Source organism: Procambarus clarkii, chromosome 2, assembly GCF_040958095.1.
Source record: "Procambarus clarkii isolate CNS0578487 chromosome 2, FALCON_Pclarkii_2.0, whole genome shotgun sequence".
NCBI classification, from domain to species: domain Eukaryota; kingdom Metazoa; phylum Arthropoda; class Malacostraca; order Decapoda; family Cambaridae; genus Procambarus; species Procambarus clarkii.
In genome coordinates, this window is record NC_091151.1 from 51,091,417 (window position 1) to 51,106,452 (window position 15,036).

The following is a 15,036-nucleotide window of genomic DNA, read 5'->3' on the forward strand; positions in this document are numbered from 1 at the left end:
CAAGAGAGAGCCTTCCAGGCTGTGCTGGGGGTGTGGGTCCCCTCCTATCCTCCCCACCACTACCAGCACGCCCCCACCTCCCCACCACTCTCCCCCACCTCACTGTACCACCTCCTCCCCACTGCAACAAATCAACAACCACAACTGCGCCATAAAGTTCCTCTAACGACCTGAAATCTCACCTTATGGTGGCAGGTCGGTGTTAACACCGGACCCCCTCCTCCTCCTCTCAGCCCCTCACAACCCCTACTCCCACAACCCCTACTCCCTCCCTGCCTCCTCCACAACCCCCTCTTCCCCCCCCCCACCCCCACAGCTGAGAGCTTCGAAGGGGTCTACCAAAACCTTTAGGTTTACGCTACAAGACATTCTGCCTATTCCTGCTTCCACCATAATAGGACATCAACCTGATTCTTCATCATCATTATTCACTTTTGATGTTCTACCAGTCTCACAACACCAAATTCACGACGCTTTTTATTCACTGATATTCCCCCACGGCCGTGTCATAATACAGCTGTATTATGCTTACTAATGTATACTACAGTTTCCGGCCGAAGGGAGCTGCGGGCGCGCCACTCACGCCCACCATATTCGCCTGCAAGGTACAGGTTTATATGTTGTCATTAAGGACATCTCATGCCATGGTCAACTAGGTCCTTGAAAGACTTAAGTAATGTCGTAATATCTTTCTAATTTCCTGTTACTAAAGTCAGATTAAGCTGGAGATCTGAGATCTACAACTATCAAGGTACCTGGTACCTGGTACCTGTCACCTGGTACCTGGCTCCTGTCACCTGGTACCTAGATCCTGTCACCTGTCCTACCCAAATGTGTTATCCTCTTCCTTGTTATCGATATCAAAATGTATATCACCCTCTCTTCCTCCTAACCGTAATCTTCAATCGTGCCTAATTCATCATCCTGCGCCACTGTTTCATTACATTTGTCCCACTTATTTCCCCTTATACTTGCCCTGAGTCTTCCCCATATATTGACCTTTGACCTCGCCCTTATTATCGCCCGGTAATCTTGTCTTAACGCCTCGTGTTGCTTAACACTTGTTGGGCTGTTGGCAATTATACTCTTCCTTCTACAGCCGCTTATAGCTAACTGTTCTGTTCTTGGTCTGTTATATTTACCACTTAACCGTGTCCTTTTTCCCGCTCACGTGCACTTGCCCCCCTTATACGTGCCCTCGCCCCCCTTATACGTGCCCTCGCCCCCCTTATACGTGCCCTCGCCCCCCTTATACGTGCCCTCGCCCCCCTTATATGTGCCCTCGCCCCCCTTTATACGTGCCCCTGCCCCCCATATACGTGCCCTCGCCCCCCTTATACGTGCCCTCGCCCCCTTATACGTACCCTCGTCCCCCTTACACTTACCCCTGCCCAACCACTCACACCAGCCTCGTCTCTAACTCTCCCCCAGACGCATGGGTAGCACCCCCTGCTCGTTATACTCTAAATTATATACTTTAGGGCGGCTCTAATCCTGGTGGAAGGAGAGTGGCACTATGTTCGGTGGCAGAAATGGCACTGACAGCACCAGAGGCGCTGTGCTCGGTGCCAACATTCGGCTCTAGCCAGGAGGTACTCTATTGGACAACGCTGGTTGGGGGCGGCGAGTAGCTCTATGGTGGATTGTGAGGAGGTCACGCCACAGTCGACAATAAGGACGGTGAAAGGTGAGGAAGGAACGTAATTATATGCAAATTGGACTAGTGAAGAGTGACGGTTTGGTAGGAGAGATCAGCTAGTTACAACAAGGGCCACCACAACAAGGGCCACCACAACAAGGGCCACCACAACAAGGGGCCACCACAACAAGGGCCACCACAACAAGGGCCACCACAACAAGGGGCCACCACAACAAGGGGCCACCACAACATGGGCCACCACAACAAGGGGCCACCACAACAAGGGGCCACCACAACAAGAGGCCACCACAACAAGGGGCCACCACAAGGGGCCACCACAACAAGGGGCCACCACAACAAGGGCCACCACAACAAGGGCCACCACAACAAGGGCCACCACAACAAGGGGCCACCACAACAAGGGGCCACCACAACAAGGGCCACCACAACAAGGGGCCACCACAACAAGGGCCACCACAACAAGGGGCCACCACAACAAGGGCCACCACAACAAGGGGCCACCACAACAAGGGCCACCACAACAAGGGCCACCACAACAAGGGCCACCACAACAAGGGCCACCACAACAAGGGGCCACCACAACAAGGGCCACCACAACAAGGGGCCACCACAACAAGGGGCCACCACAACAAGGGCCACCACAACAAGGGGCCACCACAACAAGGGCCACCACAACAAGGGCCACCACAACAAGGGGCCACCACAACAAGGGGCCACCACAACAAGGGCCACCACAACATGGGCCACCACAACAAGGGGCCACCACAACAATTGGCCACCACAACAAGGGCCACCACAACAAGGGCCACCACAACAAGGGCCACCACAACAAGGGGCCACCACAACAAGGGCCACCACAACAAGGGCCACCACAACAAGGGCCACCACAACAAGGGCCACCACAACAAGGGCCACCACAACAAGGGGCCACCACAACAAGGGCCACCACAACAAGGGGCCACCACAACAAGGGCCACCACAACAAGGGCCACCACAACAAGGGGCCACCACAACAAGGGCCACCACAACAAGGGCCACCACAACAAGGGTCACACAACAAGGGCCACCACAACAAGGGCCACCACAACAAGGGCCACCACAACAAGGGCCACCACAACAAGGGCCACCACAACAAGGGCCACCACAACAAGGGGCCACCACAACAAGGGGCCACCACAACAAGGGCCACCACAACAAGGGCCACCACAACAAGGGCCACCACAACAAGGGCCACCACAACAAGGGGCCACCACAACAAGGGGCCACCACAAGGGGCCACCACAACAAGGGGCCACCACAACAAGGGCCACCACAACAAGGGCCACCACAACAAGGGCCACCACAACAAGGGCCACCACAACAAGGGCCACCACAACAAGGGCCACCACAACAAGGGCCACCACAACAAGGGCCACCACAACAAGGGCCACCACAACAAGGGCCACCACAACAAGGGCCACCACAACAAGGGGCCACCACAACAAGGGGCCACCACAAGGGGCCACCACAACAAGGGCCACCACAACAAGGGCCACCACAACAAGGGGCCACCACAACAAGGGCCACCACAACAAGGGGCCACCACAACAAGGGGCCACCACAACAAGGGCCCACCACAACAAGGGCCACCACAACAAGGGGCCACCACAACAAGGGGCCACCACAACAAGGGCCACCACAACAAGGGGCCACCACAACAAGGGGCCACCACAACAATAACGTCAGCTTGTATTATTCCAGAGTGGAGGAGGCGGGAACAGTATCATTTCGACTTGAGAATGGTCCAGGACGGACCGAAACGTCGTCGACCCTTCACCCTTCTAGCGTGTGGTCTGGCCAGACACATTACCATTTCGTTAAGATTCGACTCCACGGGCGTAGTAACTCCATCCACCCTCCCTGCTGGCTACCCGTGCCAGGAACGCGTGTTGGCGCACGCAATTGCGTGTTGGCGCACGCAATTGCGTGTTGGCGCACGCAATTGCGTGTTGGCGCACTCAATTGCGTATTGGAGCACGCAATTGCGTTGTAACATACCGGAGACGTGTCGCATTCACGTCACAGATATCTGAGACCGCGTGTAGTATTAAGCCGCGCTGTCCATTGAACTAAGACTCCTCTTATACACTCTGCCACGCATGTAAATGTAAAAAAATAAAAAAAAATGAATTGATAAATTAATTACCTAAGAGCGCAGTAATGAGGCCATTAGCGCCGTATAAACACAACATTCATCAAACATTTGGGTTAGGATCGCAAATCTTAACCCGACTTTTTAGCCAGGGAAAAAAAAAAGTCAAACCGGAGGGGATAGGGCTTTGTGGATCAATAAAACCAAAGACCCCGAGGACGAAACACTTAGTCTATCTCATATCCTTTGGTTAAAAGGACATAGACGCCACATTCAGCTATCCTCTGGACCGTAAAACAGTACTTCACCACTACGGAAAAGTGGTGATCTAATGGTAGGATGAGTGAGAGTAGATAGTGAGATAGCAAGAGTAGATAGTGAGATAGCAAGAGTAGATAGTGAGATAGCACGGGTGGGCAGCGACTAGAGGTCTGAAAGGTACTTAGCATTTAGATGACATCAAACTAGAGAAGATAGAGTGGAATTCTGGTTATAGAGTCATTTAGGGCACACGGGGCGTAGAGAGGAGGGGGGGGGGATGATGAATGGAACGTCTGAGCTTATAACTTCACGCCATGTTGAGTAAGGACAGACTCTTCATGTCCACAACTTACCCAACAGCAAGACTGGAGAGCGATAAAGGTTTATCACAGCCACACACACACACACACATCACCTGTAGTGTGATCTGAAGTCACATCATTTCAGACTTATAAAAAACTGATGTACCAGCAGCTGCTGCATGCAGTGTGTGTGTGTGTGTGTCTGTGTGTGTGTGAGTGTGTGTGTGTGTGTGTGTGTGTGTGTGTGTGTGTGTGTGTGTGTGTGTGTGTGTGTGTGTGTGTGTGTGTGTGTGTGTGTGTGTGTGTGTGTGTGAGACAGCTGACACAGACACGCCAGGTGGGACTATGCCGCAGATAAAGCACCACACAGCACCTGCCTGTCGCCTGCACACCACACAACGACATTAAATATATAGAAGGAATTTATTTTTCCCACGGAGGGGATAAAGGGTTCAAGCCTCCTCTAATGCGGGTTATGAAGGGGGGCGAGGGGGGGACACACACGACGGAGGGGGGGGGGCAGAGTGCAGGGAGCCGAGTGTGAGAGAGTGCAGGGTGCAGGAACCCTGTCAGTTGTCACAGTCGCAGGCAACTCTTCCAGGTAGAAGAGGGTCCGCTACCCACCTCCGCTGGTGACCGGACACTGGTAAAGCCCTCGTTCAATAGAGAAGTACAGGGACGTCGAACACAATTATAAAGTTGTCAGGCAGCGAAAGGTAAAGTCAAGAGATGTGTTGCCTGCTGGTCTACCTGCTGGTCTCCATGTTGGTCTCCCTGCTGGTCTACCTGCTGGTCTCCATGTTGGTCTCCCTGCTGGTCTACCTGCTGGTCTACCTGCTGGTCTACCTGCTGGTCTCCATGTTGGTCTCCCTGCTGGTCTACCTGCTGGTCTACCTGCTGGTCTACCTGCTGGTCTCCCTGCTGGTCTTCCTGCTGGTCTCCCTGCTGGTCTCCCTGCTGGTCTCCATGTTGGTCTACCTGCTGGTCTACCTGCTGGTCTACCTGCTGGTCTCCCTGCTGGTCTACCTGCTGGTCTACCTGCTGGTCTCCCTGCTGGTCTACCTGCTGGTCTCCCTGCTGGTCTACCTGCTGGTCTCCCTGCTGGTCTTCCTGCTGGTCTACCTGCTGGTCTCCCTGCTGGTCTCCCTGCTGGTCTCCATGTTGGTCTACCTGCTGGTCTACCTGCTGGTCTACCTGCTGGTCTACCTGCTGGTCTCCCTGCTGGTCTACCTGCTGGTCTACCTGCTGGTCTACCTGCTGGTCTCCCTGCTGGTCTACCTGCTGGTCTACCTGCTGGTCTCCCTGCTGGTCTACCTGCTGGTCTACCTGCTGGTCTCCCTGCTGGTCTACCTGCTGGTCTACCTGCTGGCCAGGACTCCAGCGAGCCAAATAGCCAGCTGCGCCCCACTGACTGTGAGCGGTAAAACTCGGTCTCATCGGTAATCTATTAACCTGTTCCCAGTTCCTGTTTATTGTTATTGCTCTTCTCTCTTCCCTCACAGTTTACCCCCCCCCCTTGCGTGTTCCCTCTTCCCCCCAAGCTGTTTTCTATTTTGATTGCCTGTTGCTGCCTCAGGCGGCTAGTTTATTGCACACTGCAAGTTCAGCCCAATGGAGTTGCAGACGAGGGAGGGAGTTGTGAAAGGGAAAGCGCCAAGCCATTAAGACTATATAGCACTGTGAAGGGGGGGGGGGGGTTCAGGATTAGGATTTGGGATGGGACTGGGGGGGGGAAAGGGAAGGGAAGGGAACTATCAGGGGGGAAAGCGCCAAGTCATTACGACTATAAGAAGGGGTCAGGATAAGGATTTGGGATGGGACGTGGGAAAGGAATGGTGCCCCAACCACTTGTGGACGGTCGGGGATTGAACGCCGACCTGCATGAAGCGAGACCGTCGCTCTACCGTCCAGCAGCCGCTGCTCAAAATGATGACAACAGTTACAAGGGACAATACAGGATCACAGCGGGTCACTATAACATTACACCTGGAGTGTGTTAAGTTCTTCCACTGCCACTAAGCCCAGTCTGGGGCCCCCAGGCTTGTGATGACCTGATCCAACAGGCTGTTGGGTGAAGCGGCCTGCAGGCCCACATATCACTATTACAACGCAGTCCGTCCGGCACTTCCTGCAGGAGCTTGTCTGAGATCATTTCTAACACTTCTAACATTTCTAACTGGGTTCGATCCCAGGCGCCGGCGAGAAACAATGGGCAGAGTTTCTTTCACCCTATGCCCCCCTGTTACCTAGCAGTAAAATAGGTACCTGGGTGTTAGTCAGCTGTCACGGGCTGCTTCCTGGGGGTGGAGGCCTGGTCGAGGACCGGGCCGCGGGGACACTAAAAGCCCCGAAATCATCTCAAGATAACCTCAAGATAACACTGCAATTTAATCAAATAAGTCATCTGATCTGATTACCTGGTATAGGCCACTAGTCCACTACCCTTACCCACCCATCAGGTACTCCCTTCCCACCCGTTCCTTCAGGCAACGGGAAGGTGTAGTTTACATACAAACATTTTTCTCAAGATGGGTCACTCACTCATGCGTCGTTTGACTCACTCGTCTCAAGTGGTTTCTTAACTTTTCATGTGTTTAGTTATTGCTGGAAGTTCTTTTAATTATTCATTTTTCCAGCTCTACATTTTGTGTTAATTAATAGATATATATATATATATACATGGCATTCATTTGTTATTAGTTATAAGCTCGTTAGGAGTAAGGCCAGGGGGCAACAGGTGGTTGGTAATTAGCAAGGGTGAGCAGTACAAAGAACAAGGGTGAGCAGCGACAAGAACAAGGGTGAGCAGCGACAAGAACAAGGGTGAGCAGCAACACAGAACAAGGGTGAGCAGCGACAAGAACAAGGGTGAGCATCAGCACAGATCAAGGGTGAGCAGCAACACAGATCAAGGGTGAGCAGCAACACAGAACAAGGGTGAGCAGCAACACAGATCAAGGGTGAGCATCAACACAGATCAAGGGTGAGCAGCAACACAGAACAAGGGTGAGCATCAGCACAGAGCCAGATTCCAGCACCCTCAGCCTGGCCACAGCCTCCAGCAGCCAATCTGTATGCACCGTCACCACAACAGAATCTAATTTCACCACTGAGGGCAACACAGGAAAACGTGCTAGTACAGAGGAGAGGGCGGACGGGGACAGCTTGACAGCAGCACCACAGCAGCACCAACAACAACAACCTACTGGACCACTAACATGTAACAATGATACAGTGCCACAGAATAATTTACCAACAAGAGACACACGGAACATCGAGAGAAAACATGCACCAACATTCTCCAGTAATATAACAAACCAACCAACGCACAAGCACTAGATTTTGTTTGTAAATCTGGAATATTTAAGAGAAAGGAAGCGAGCATCAACTACAGAAAACATCCTATATACTAAGGGCATGAAAATGTCAAGGAATAATGATGAATTTAGGGAGATATATTTCTATCAAAATCCTATAGAGGATTGATTGTGATGACAGGATGCCAGAGGGTCAGGCAGTTCGAGGCATCCGTCGTCTTCCACTTGTGTAAAATATTACTCCATATCAGCCTGTCTGTCCTCCATTCCCTCCCTCACACACTCACACTCACTCACACACACACACACACACACACACACACACACACACACACACACACACACACACACACACACACACACACACACACACACACATGGTAGACGGCTGGAACAAGTTAAGTGAGAAAGTGGTGGAGGCCAACACCGTCAGTAGTTTCAAAGCGTTATATGACGAAGAGTGCTGGGAAGACGGGACACCACGAGCGTAGCTCTCATCCTGTAACTACCCTTAGGTAATTACACACACACACACACACAGCTCTAGTCAAAACAACCCTTCAAGGAGCCAATAGAGTAAAACTCCTATTACCAAGGGTCGAAGTCTGAATGGAATATTGAGAGTCTCTTCAGCACTGAAGGCAGAGCTTGGCGCTGACCTGCCTGGATACAGACGGTAATGGAATGACAGCAAGTGGAAGTCAGAGGGAGGTGGATGTGGGGGAGAAATAATGGGGAATGGGGGAACGGGTGCGAGTGGAGTATTGTTAGGGAAGAGAGTGGAAGATTGAGTGCTTGATGGGATTCTGGGAGTTCTTCTACTCCCCAAGCCCGGCCCAAGGCCAGGCTTGACTGTGGTTTAGGGGGGGGTGATAATGGAGTAGTTGTGGTCAACAAAAGAATGGGAGCTCCAGAAAATGGGGAGAAGCATACTAGTTACGACGCAGCATCATGGGGGCATAATACAATGAGTATAACGCAATATAATGACTTACGACGCGAGGCAAAAATTATACAATATAGCGCGAGCAACAGTATAAGATGGAAGGAGTAGGTGGAGCGAGGAAGCCTACGTTGTGGCGGCGATACGTCAGTAGACGTCATAACCTCCCCATGACGTATATGATGTCATGGACAGCCTGCCACCCACGAGAAACATCACTCGTAAATCGCCGTTTTTTAACGTAAATGCAATAAATCACTAATAACTAATGCAATAAATCACCGAATTACAATACCCTGAGACTCGCAATTGAATTCAAATTACAAAAAAATAAGTAAAAACTCGTCTTAGAATATTAAAGAGTGAAGCCACAATACATAAAAATTATAACACATCAACTGTACACTCAATATCTTCAACAGTATACAAATCAAGCCTCGAATACATTAGATACAATTGTAAATATACAACACTATCCCCCCCCCCTACCCTAGTCTCCACACTACACATTGGTTCACTGTATTTATCCAATTTAACTGTAAAATCAACCAATTTATCGGAACACAAAACAGGAAAATTCCAATGATCGTAATTTCATTAAAACACAAATGATTATTCCCCCCCCCCACGGTAATTTTGACGGCCGCGTTTTTTTAACCTTACGCATTTAAGGAAGCCGGTCGGCCGAGCGGACAGCACACTGGACTTGTGATCCTGTGGTCCTGGGTTCGATCCCAGGCGCCGGCGAGAAACAATGGGCAAAGTTTCTTTCACTCTATGCCCCTGTTACCTGGCAGTAAAATAGGTACCTGGGTGTTAGTCAGCGGTCACGGGTTGCTTCCTGGGGGTGGAGGCCTGGTCAAAGACCGGACCGCGGGGACACTAAAGCCCCGAAATCATCTCAAGATAACCTCAAGATAAGATAACCTATGGACCTGTGTACACAGCACCACTACACTATTCTCTAATTAACACCCTTACCTTGAGGTTACCTTGAGGTGCTTCCGGGGCTTAGTGTCCCCGCGGCCCGGTCGTCGACCAGGCCTCCTGGTTGCTGGACTGATCAACCAGGCTGTTAGACGCGGCCTCCTCGCAGCCTGACGTATGAGTCACAGCCTGGTTGATCAGGTATCCTTTGGAGGTGCTTATCCAGTTCTCTCTTGATAAGTTCTCTCTTTTCCCTTGCGTGAAAACTTTCACCATTTGATTTACTGTCGCAGATGACTGACAGTTGAGGGGTGAGAGAGAGAAGCTGGGGAGAGCTGTGTTGATGTGTGTGTCTGTCATGGCACTTTATCCTGGTGCTGGTAAAGTTGCCATTATCGGAACGCACTTGAGTGATGGATAATGACAGCAGGATATGTGAGAAATGTGTGGACATTGTTTCATGCTACAGCACCTCTGGTCCGACCACTTACGACACTACGACTGCGACGGTCCGACCACTTACGACACTGCCACAGCGATGGTCCGACCACTTACAACACTACGACTGCGATGGTCCGACCACTTACGATACTACGACTGCGACGGTCCGACCACTTACGACACTACGACTGCGACGGTCCGACCACTTACGACACTGCCACAGCGATGGTCCGACCACTTACAACACTACGACTGCGATGGTCCGACCACTTACGATACTACGACTGCGGACGGTCCGACCACTTACGACACTACGACTGCGACGGTCCGACCACTTACGACACTACCACAGCGACGGTCCGACCACTGACAACCCTACCACAGCGACGGTCCGACCACTGACAACCCTACCACAGCGACGGTCCGACCACTGACAACCCTACCACAGCGACGGTCCGACCACTGACAACCCTACCACAGCGACGGTCCGACCACTGACAACCCTACCACAGCGACGGTCCGACCACTGACAACCCTACCACAGCGACGGTCCGACTACTGACAACCTCTACCACAGCGACGGTCCGACCAACCGACATTCAAATGACAAATACCATTCAAGGCCGGGCGACCACCCGACACCCGACCAACCCCGACCTCACTCCAAGATCATCTTTGCCCTCTACAATCCATTCCTGGGCCGATGATTGGTGATTCGACCGCACCCAAGCACCAACCATTCACAATACCAACCCATTCTCGCACTTTGTTACAGTCAATATTGACTTATTAAATACGTGCATATGTGACATACTAGTTTACCTTGAAAAGCTTCATAGAAAACACCGACCTTACCTAACCTTCTTAGTATGTTAAGATAAGCATCTTATTGCTTTGTAATTACAATTATTACTTAACCTATACCTATAATAGGTTAAGTAATAAGTGTAATTACGAAGCAATAAGATGCATATCTTAACATACTAAGAAGGTTAGGTGAGGTCGGTGTTTTCTATGAAGCTTTTCAAGGTAAACTAAAATATTCACAACAAATTAGTATGTCACATATGCACGTATTTAATAAGTCAATATTGACTGTAAGAAAGTGCGAGAACGGGTTGCACCATAGCCCGTGCTACTTGCCCCGCTCCTGTGCCAGGTAAGTCCACTACGGACTCACCATAGCCCGTGCTACTTGCCCCGCTCCTGTGTCAGGTAAGTCCACTACGGGCTCACCATAGCCTGTGCTACTTGCCCCGCTCCTGTGCCAGGTAAGTCCACTACTGGCTCACCATAGCCTGTGCTACTTGCCCCGCTCCTGTGCCAGGTAAGCCCACTACGGGCTCACCATAGCCCGTGCTACTTGCCCCGCTCCTGTGCCAGGTAAGTCCACTACGGGCTCACCATAGCCCGTGCTACTTGGAACTTGTTCAGAGTAGCTGAATCTATAACTATAACATCTTAATCTTGAGAGTTCTGTGTCCTTATGAGGACATGAGGACAGGCTGGTGATGAAGAGGTCTGTGAATCACAGCTGCCCACCACAGTCAAGGCTCCCACAGTGCGAACGCCACTCGCTTCATGCAGGTCGGCGTTCAATCCCCGATCGTCCGAAGTGGTTGGGAACCATTCCTTCCCTCCCATGTCCCATCCCAAATCCTCATCCTGAACCCCTTCTCAGTGCTATAGTCGTATTAGCTTAGTGCTTTTCCCCGATAATTCCCTCCCCTCATTAACATATCAGGATAATATGATGTCACTGTGTATCAAATAAATTACACTGCAAGCCATGGTATGTTCCCATTCACTGTGAATTCAACGAGATCACAGTTGTCCGTCACTCTTAAGAGTAAAATGATCGCTAAAAGCTCTCTGTATATAGGGCGCTGTTCCCTAAATTCTACAACCACTTGGGTTGGACGGTAGAGCGACGGTCTCGCTTCATGCAGATCGGCGTTCAATCCCCGACCCTCCCAAAGCGGCTGGGCGCCATTTCCTCCCCCTTCGTCCCATCCCAAATCCTTATCCTGACCCCTTCCCAGTGCTATATAGTCGTAATGGCTTGGCGCTTCCCCTGATAGTTTCTTCTTCCTTCCCTAAATTCTAAATCAGGAGCTTGAATAACTGACCGAGTTTTGCCACAGTATTCCAGCCACATGCTCCTATCAACCGTAACACAACACAATATTTCATCTGGATATTTCAATCTGTCTAAACCGTCCTTTCTTTATCCTACCAATTTACTGCCGTCTTCCTCAACCTGTCAACCTCAAGCTGCTCAGTTATCCCGGCCATGTGTCTCCATCTATCCACCTTGGTCTTGCCAGATTTTCTTTTGTCCATATATCCATCGCTCTATCTCCAGTTACTATTCATCACAGGAACGGATGCCCGGCTAATGAGTCGTCTGGCCGGTCAATGCTGCCAGGCACCGCCTCTGTGTACTCACCTAGTGGTACTCGTCTAGTGGTACTCACCTAGTGGTACTCGCCTAGTGGTACTCGCCTAGTGGTACTCACCTAGTGGTGCTCACCTAGTGGTACTCACCTGTTGACCAGACCACACACTAGAAGGTGAAGGGACGACGACGACGTTTCGGTCCGTCCTGGACCATTCTCAAGTCGATTGTAGTACTCACCTAGTGGTACTCATGTAGTGGTACTCACCTAGTGGTACTCACCTAGTGGTGCTCACCTAGTGGTACTCACCTAGTGGTGCTCACATTGAGGTGCTCTATGTAAACCAGGGCAAATAAAATGACATTCAATCTACTTAATATAAACATTTTTAGTTTCTCCGTCATTTTGTGGAAGAATTGAATTGCTACCTACTTTTGGAACTACCAAATAACCCCCTCCCTCCCTCTCCCCCCCCCCTTCCTACGAAGACTCTGAACGCCCCCCTCCCCCCCCCCTCTTCCCGGCCATGCCAAAAAAATAATTCACCGTATCCAAAAATACAAATATGCAATATTACTTGTATATAAAAGTTCTGATATTTATTTTCCCCTGAAGGGCTGAAGCACTTATATTTTACCTGTGTGTGTGTATTTGTTTACTTGTGGATGGAGTCGGCGCGTGTTTACATCTGTTTAACACCTGTTCTCTCACGTATTTGCTTCAAGAGGATAATTTTTGTGGTGACCAAACCACACACTAGACCGAACGTCGTCGACCGGACCGAAACGTCGTCGACCGGACCGAAACGTCGTCGTCTCTTCACTTTCTAGTGTGTGGTCTGGTCCACATTTTTCAGCCACTTTATTGTGAGTCCTCGTCTACAACTTTTGTGGTGATAACGCGCAAAAGCCGCGCTCTTTCTTGCGGCACGTAAGTGGCACACTTATAGACCCAACAGAACTGTGCCCCAGCTTTTAATATGTTTCCCGGTGTTTACCGTAGGGCGCCAGTCACCCACACAGGAACTGTAAAGGATACTTATTTCAAGACTTCTTTTACATTAACGTTCCACTAAACACTGTCACTTAAAAAAAGGGTCCTACTCGGGTGTCTTGACGTCATATAAAAAGTGATTTAAGACAAAAATATTCTTTTGAACATAAGTTTAGTCGATTGATTTCCAGAATGACTGGCCATTCTCTCCCCCCTCTCGTCTCTCCCTAGAATTAAATAACAACTCCTCACGTGGTACACCTTCTCCCACTCCACACCACAGCGAAGGAGGATGCAGGCGGAGGGAGGGAAGGCGTGGAGGATAAGACAGGTGTCAATACACCTGTGGTGAAGGGCAGGCGTCACCTGAACCATCTGGGGCGACGCCGCCTACCTGGGCCAAGATACCAGCTATCAGATGGGGGCCGCCTCGCCTCCTCCCAACACTCTCAGCCTTCCTCTCTGTATCTCGCTTTCAACACCCAGGGTACGGAGGCTCTCAACACCCAGGGTACGGAGGCTCTCAACACCCAGGGTACGGAGGCTCTCAACACCCAGGGTACGGAGGCTCCAATCTATTTTGGATGTAACGTAAATATTTACATTACTTTAATCAACAGAGAAATATATATATATATATATATATATATATATATATATATATATATATATATATATATATATATATATATATATATATCTTTAGAACACTTTCCCACCAGGAGACTCGAACCCTAGCCAGCACAGAAGCCTTCCAGCAACTGGCATAACAGGTACGCCTTAACCCGCTCCACCACCAGCTCAGACGCCGGATGTCTGAGCTGGTGGTGGAGCGGGTTAAGGCGTACCTGTTATGCCAGTTGCTGGAAGGCTTCTGTGCTGGCTAGGGTTCGAGTCTCCTGGTGGGAAAGTGTTCTAAAGTTGTACACTTCACTCTCGTGTTTAGGAGAGTTGTGCCTTATATATATATATATATATATATATATATATATATATATATATATATATATATATATATCCTATCTAAACACAAAGATTAATCTAAACTAGATCTATCAAATCAAAGATCTATCTAAACACAAAGATTAATTGATTCAAAGATTATATATATATATATATATATATATATATATATATATATATATATATATATATATATATATATATATATATATATATATATACAGAGGAGTTTGTGTTTCTTGAAAACTTCCCAACCTCGACGTTTCAGCTCCCATTATGATAAACAAACAAACTAATCAGTCCTGGACACTTCAACAACCCCCCCCCCCCCTCCCATGTTACGGAGGACAAGAAACTTATCAACAATAATAGTAATAACGTTCAGGTAAATCAATACTTAAATAAGTAAAAGTAGTGATATAGTGTATTTGCCGAAGGAGGAGGGCGAGGCTGGGTAGATGTTTACATTTCGGAGTGACTTATGTTGACATATTAACCTTCTTATCACTGCCTTTCTTATCGGAACTACCCAAGAGTCCAATTCTTTCTTCTTCCTCCTTATCTTTCTCCTCATAAGCCGCCTCCTATTCGCCTCTTTCATGCCTATCTTGATGGTTATCTTGAGATGATTTCGGGGCTTTTTTAGTGTCCCTGCGGCCCGGTCCTCGACCAGGCCTCCACCCCCAGGAAGCAGCCCGT

General features: G+C 49.7%; 2 protein-coding genes across 3 annotated transcripts in view; both read right to left on the reverse strand.

Moving 5' to 3' along the window:
- Positions 1-15,036, reverse strand: part of LOC123762344 (uncharacterized) — a 360,436-nt gene that overhangs the window by 285,430 nt on the left and 59,970 nt on the right. The gene's annotated exons all lie outside the window — the stretch shown is intronic.
- On the reverse strand, positions 5,057-5,791 carry LOC138366601 (antigen LPMC-61-like). Its single transcript, XM_069327639.1, has one exon. It carries the CDS (start codon positions 5,789-5,791, stop codon positions 5,057-5,059), a length of 735 nt encoding a protein of 244 aa, XP_069183740.1.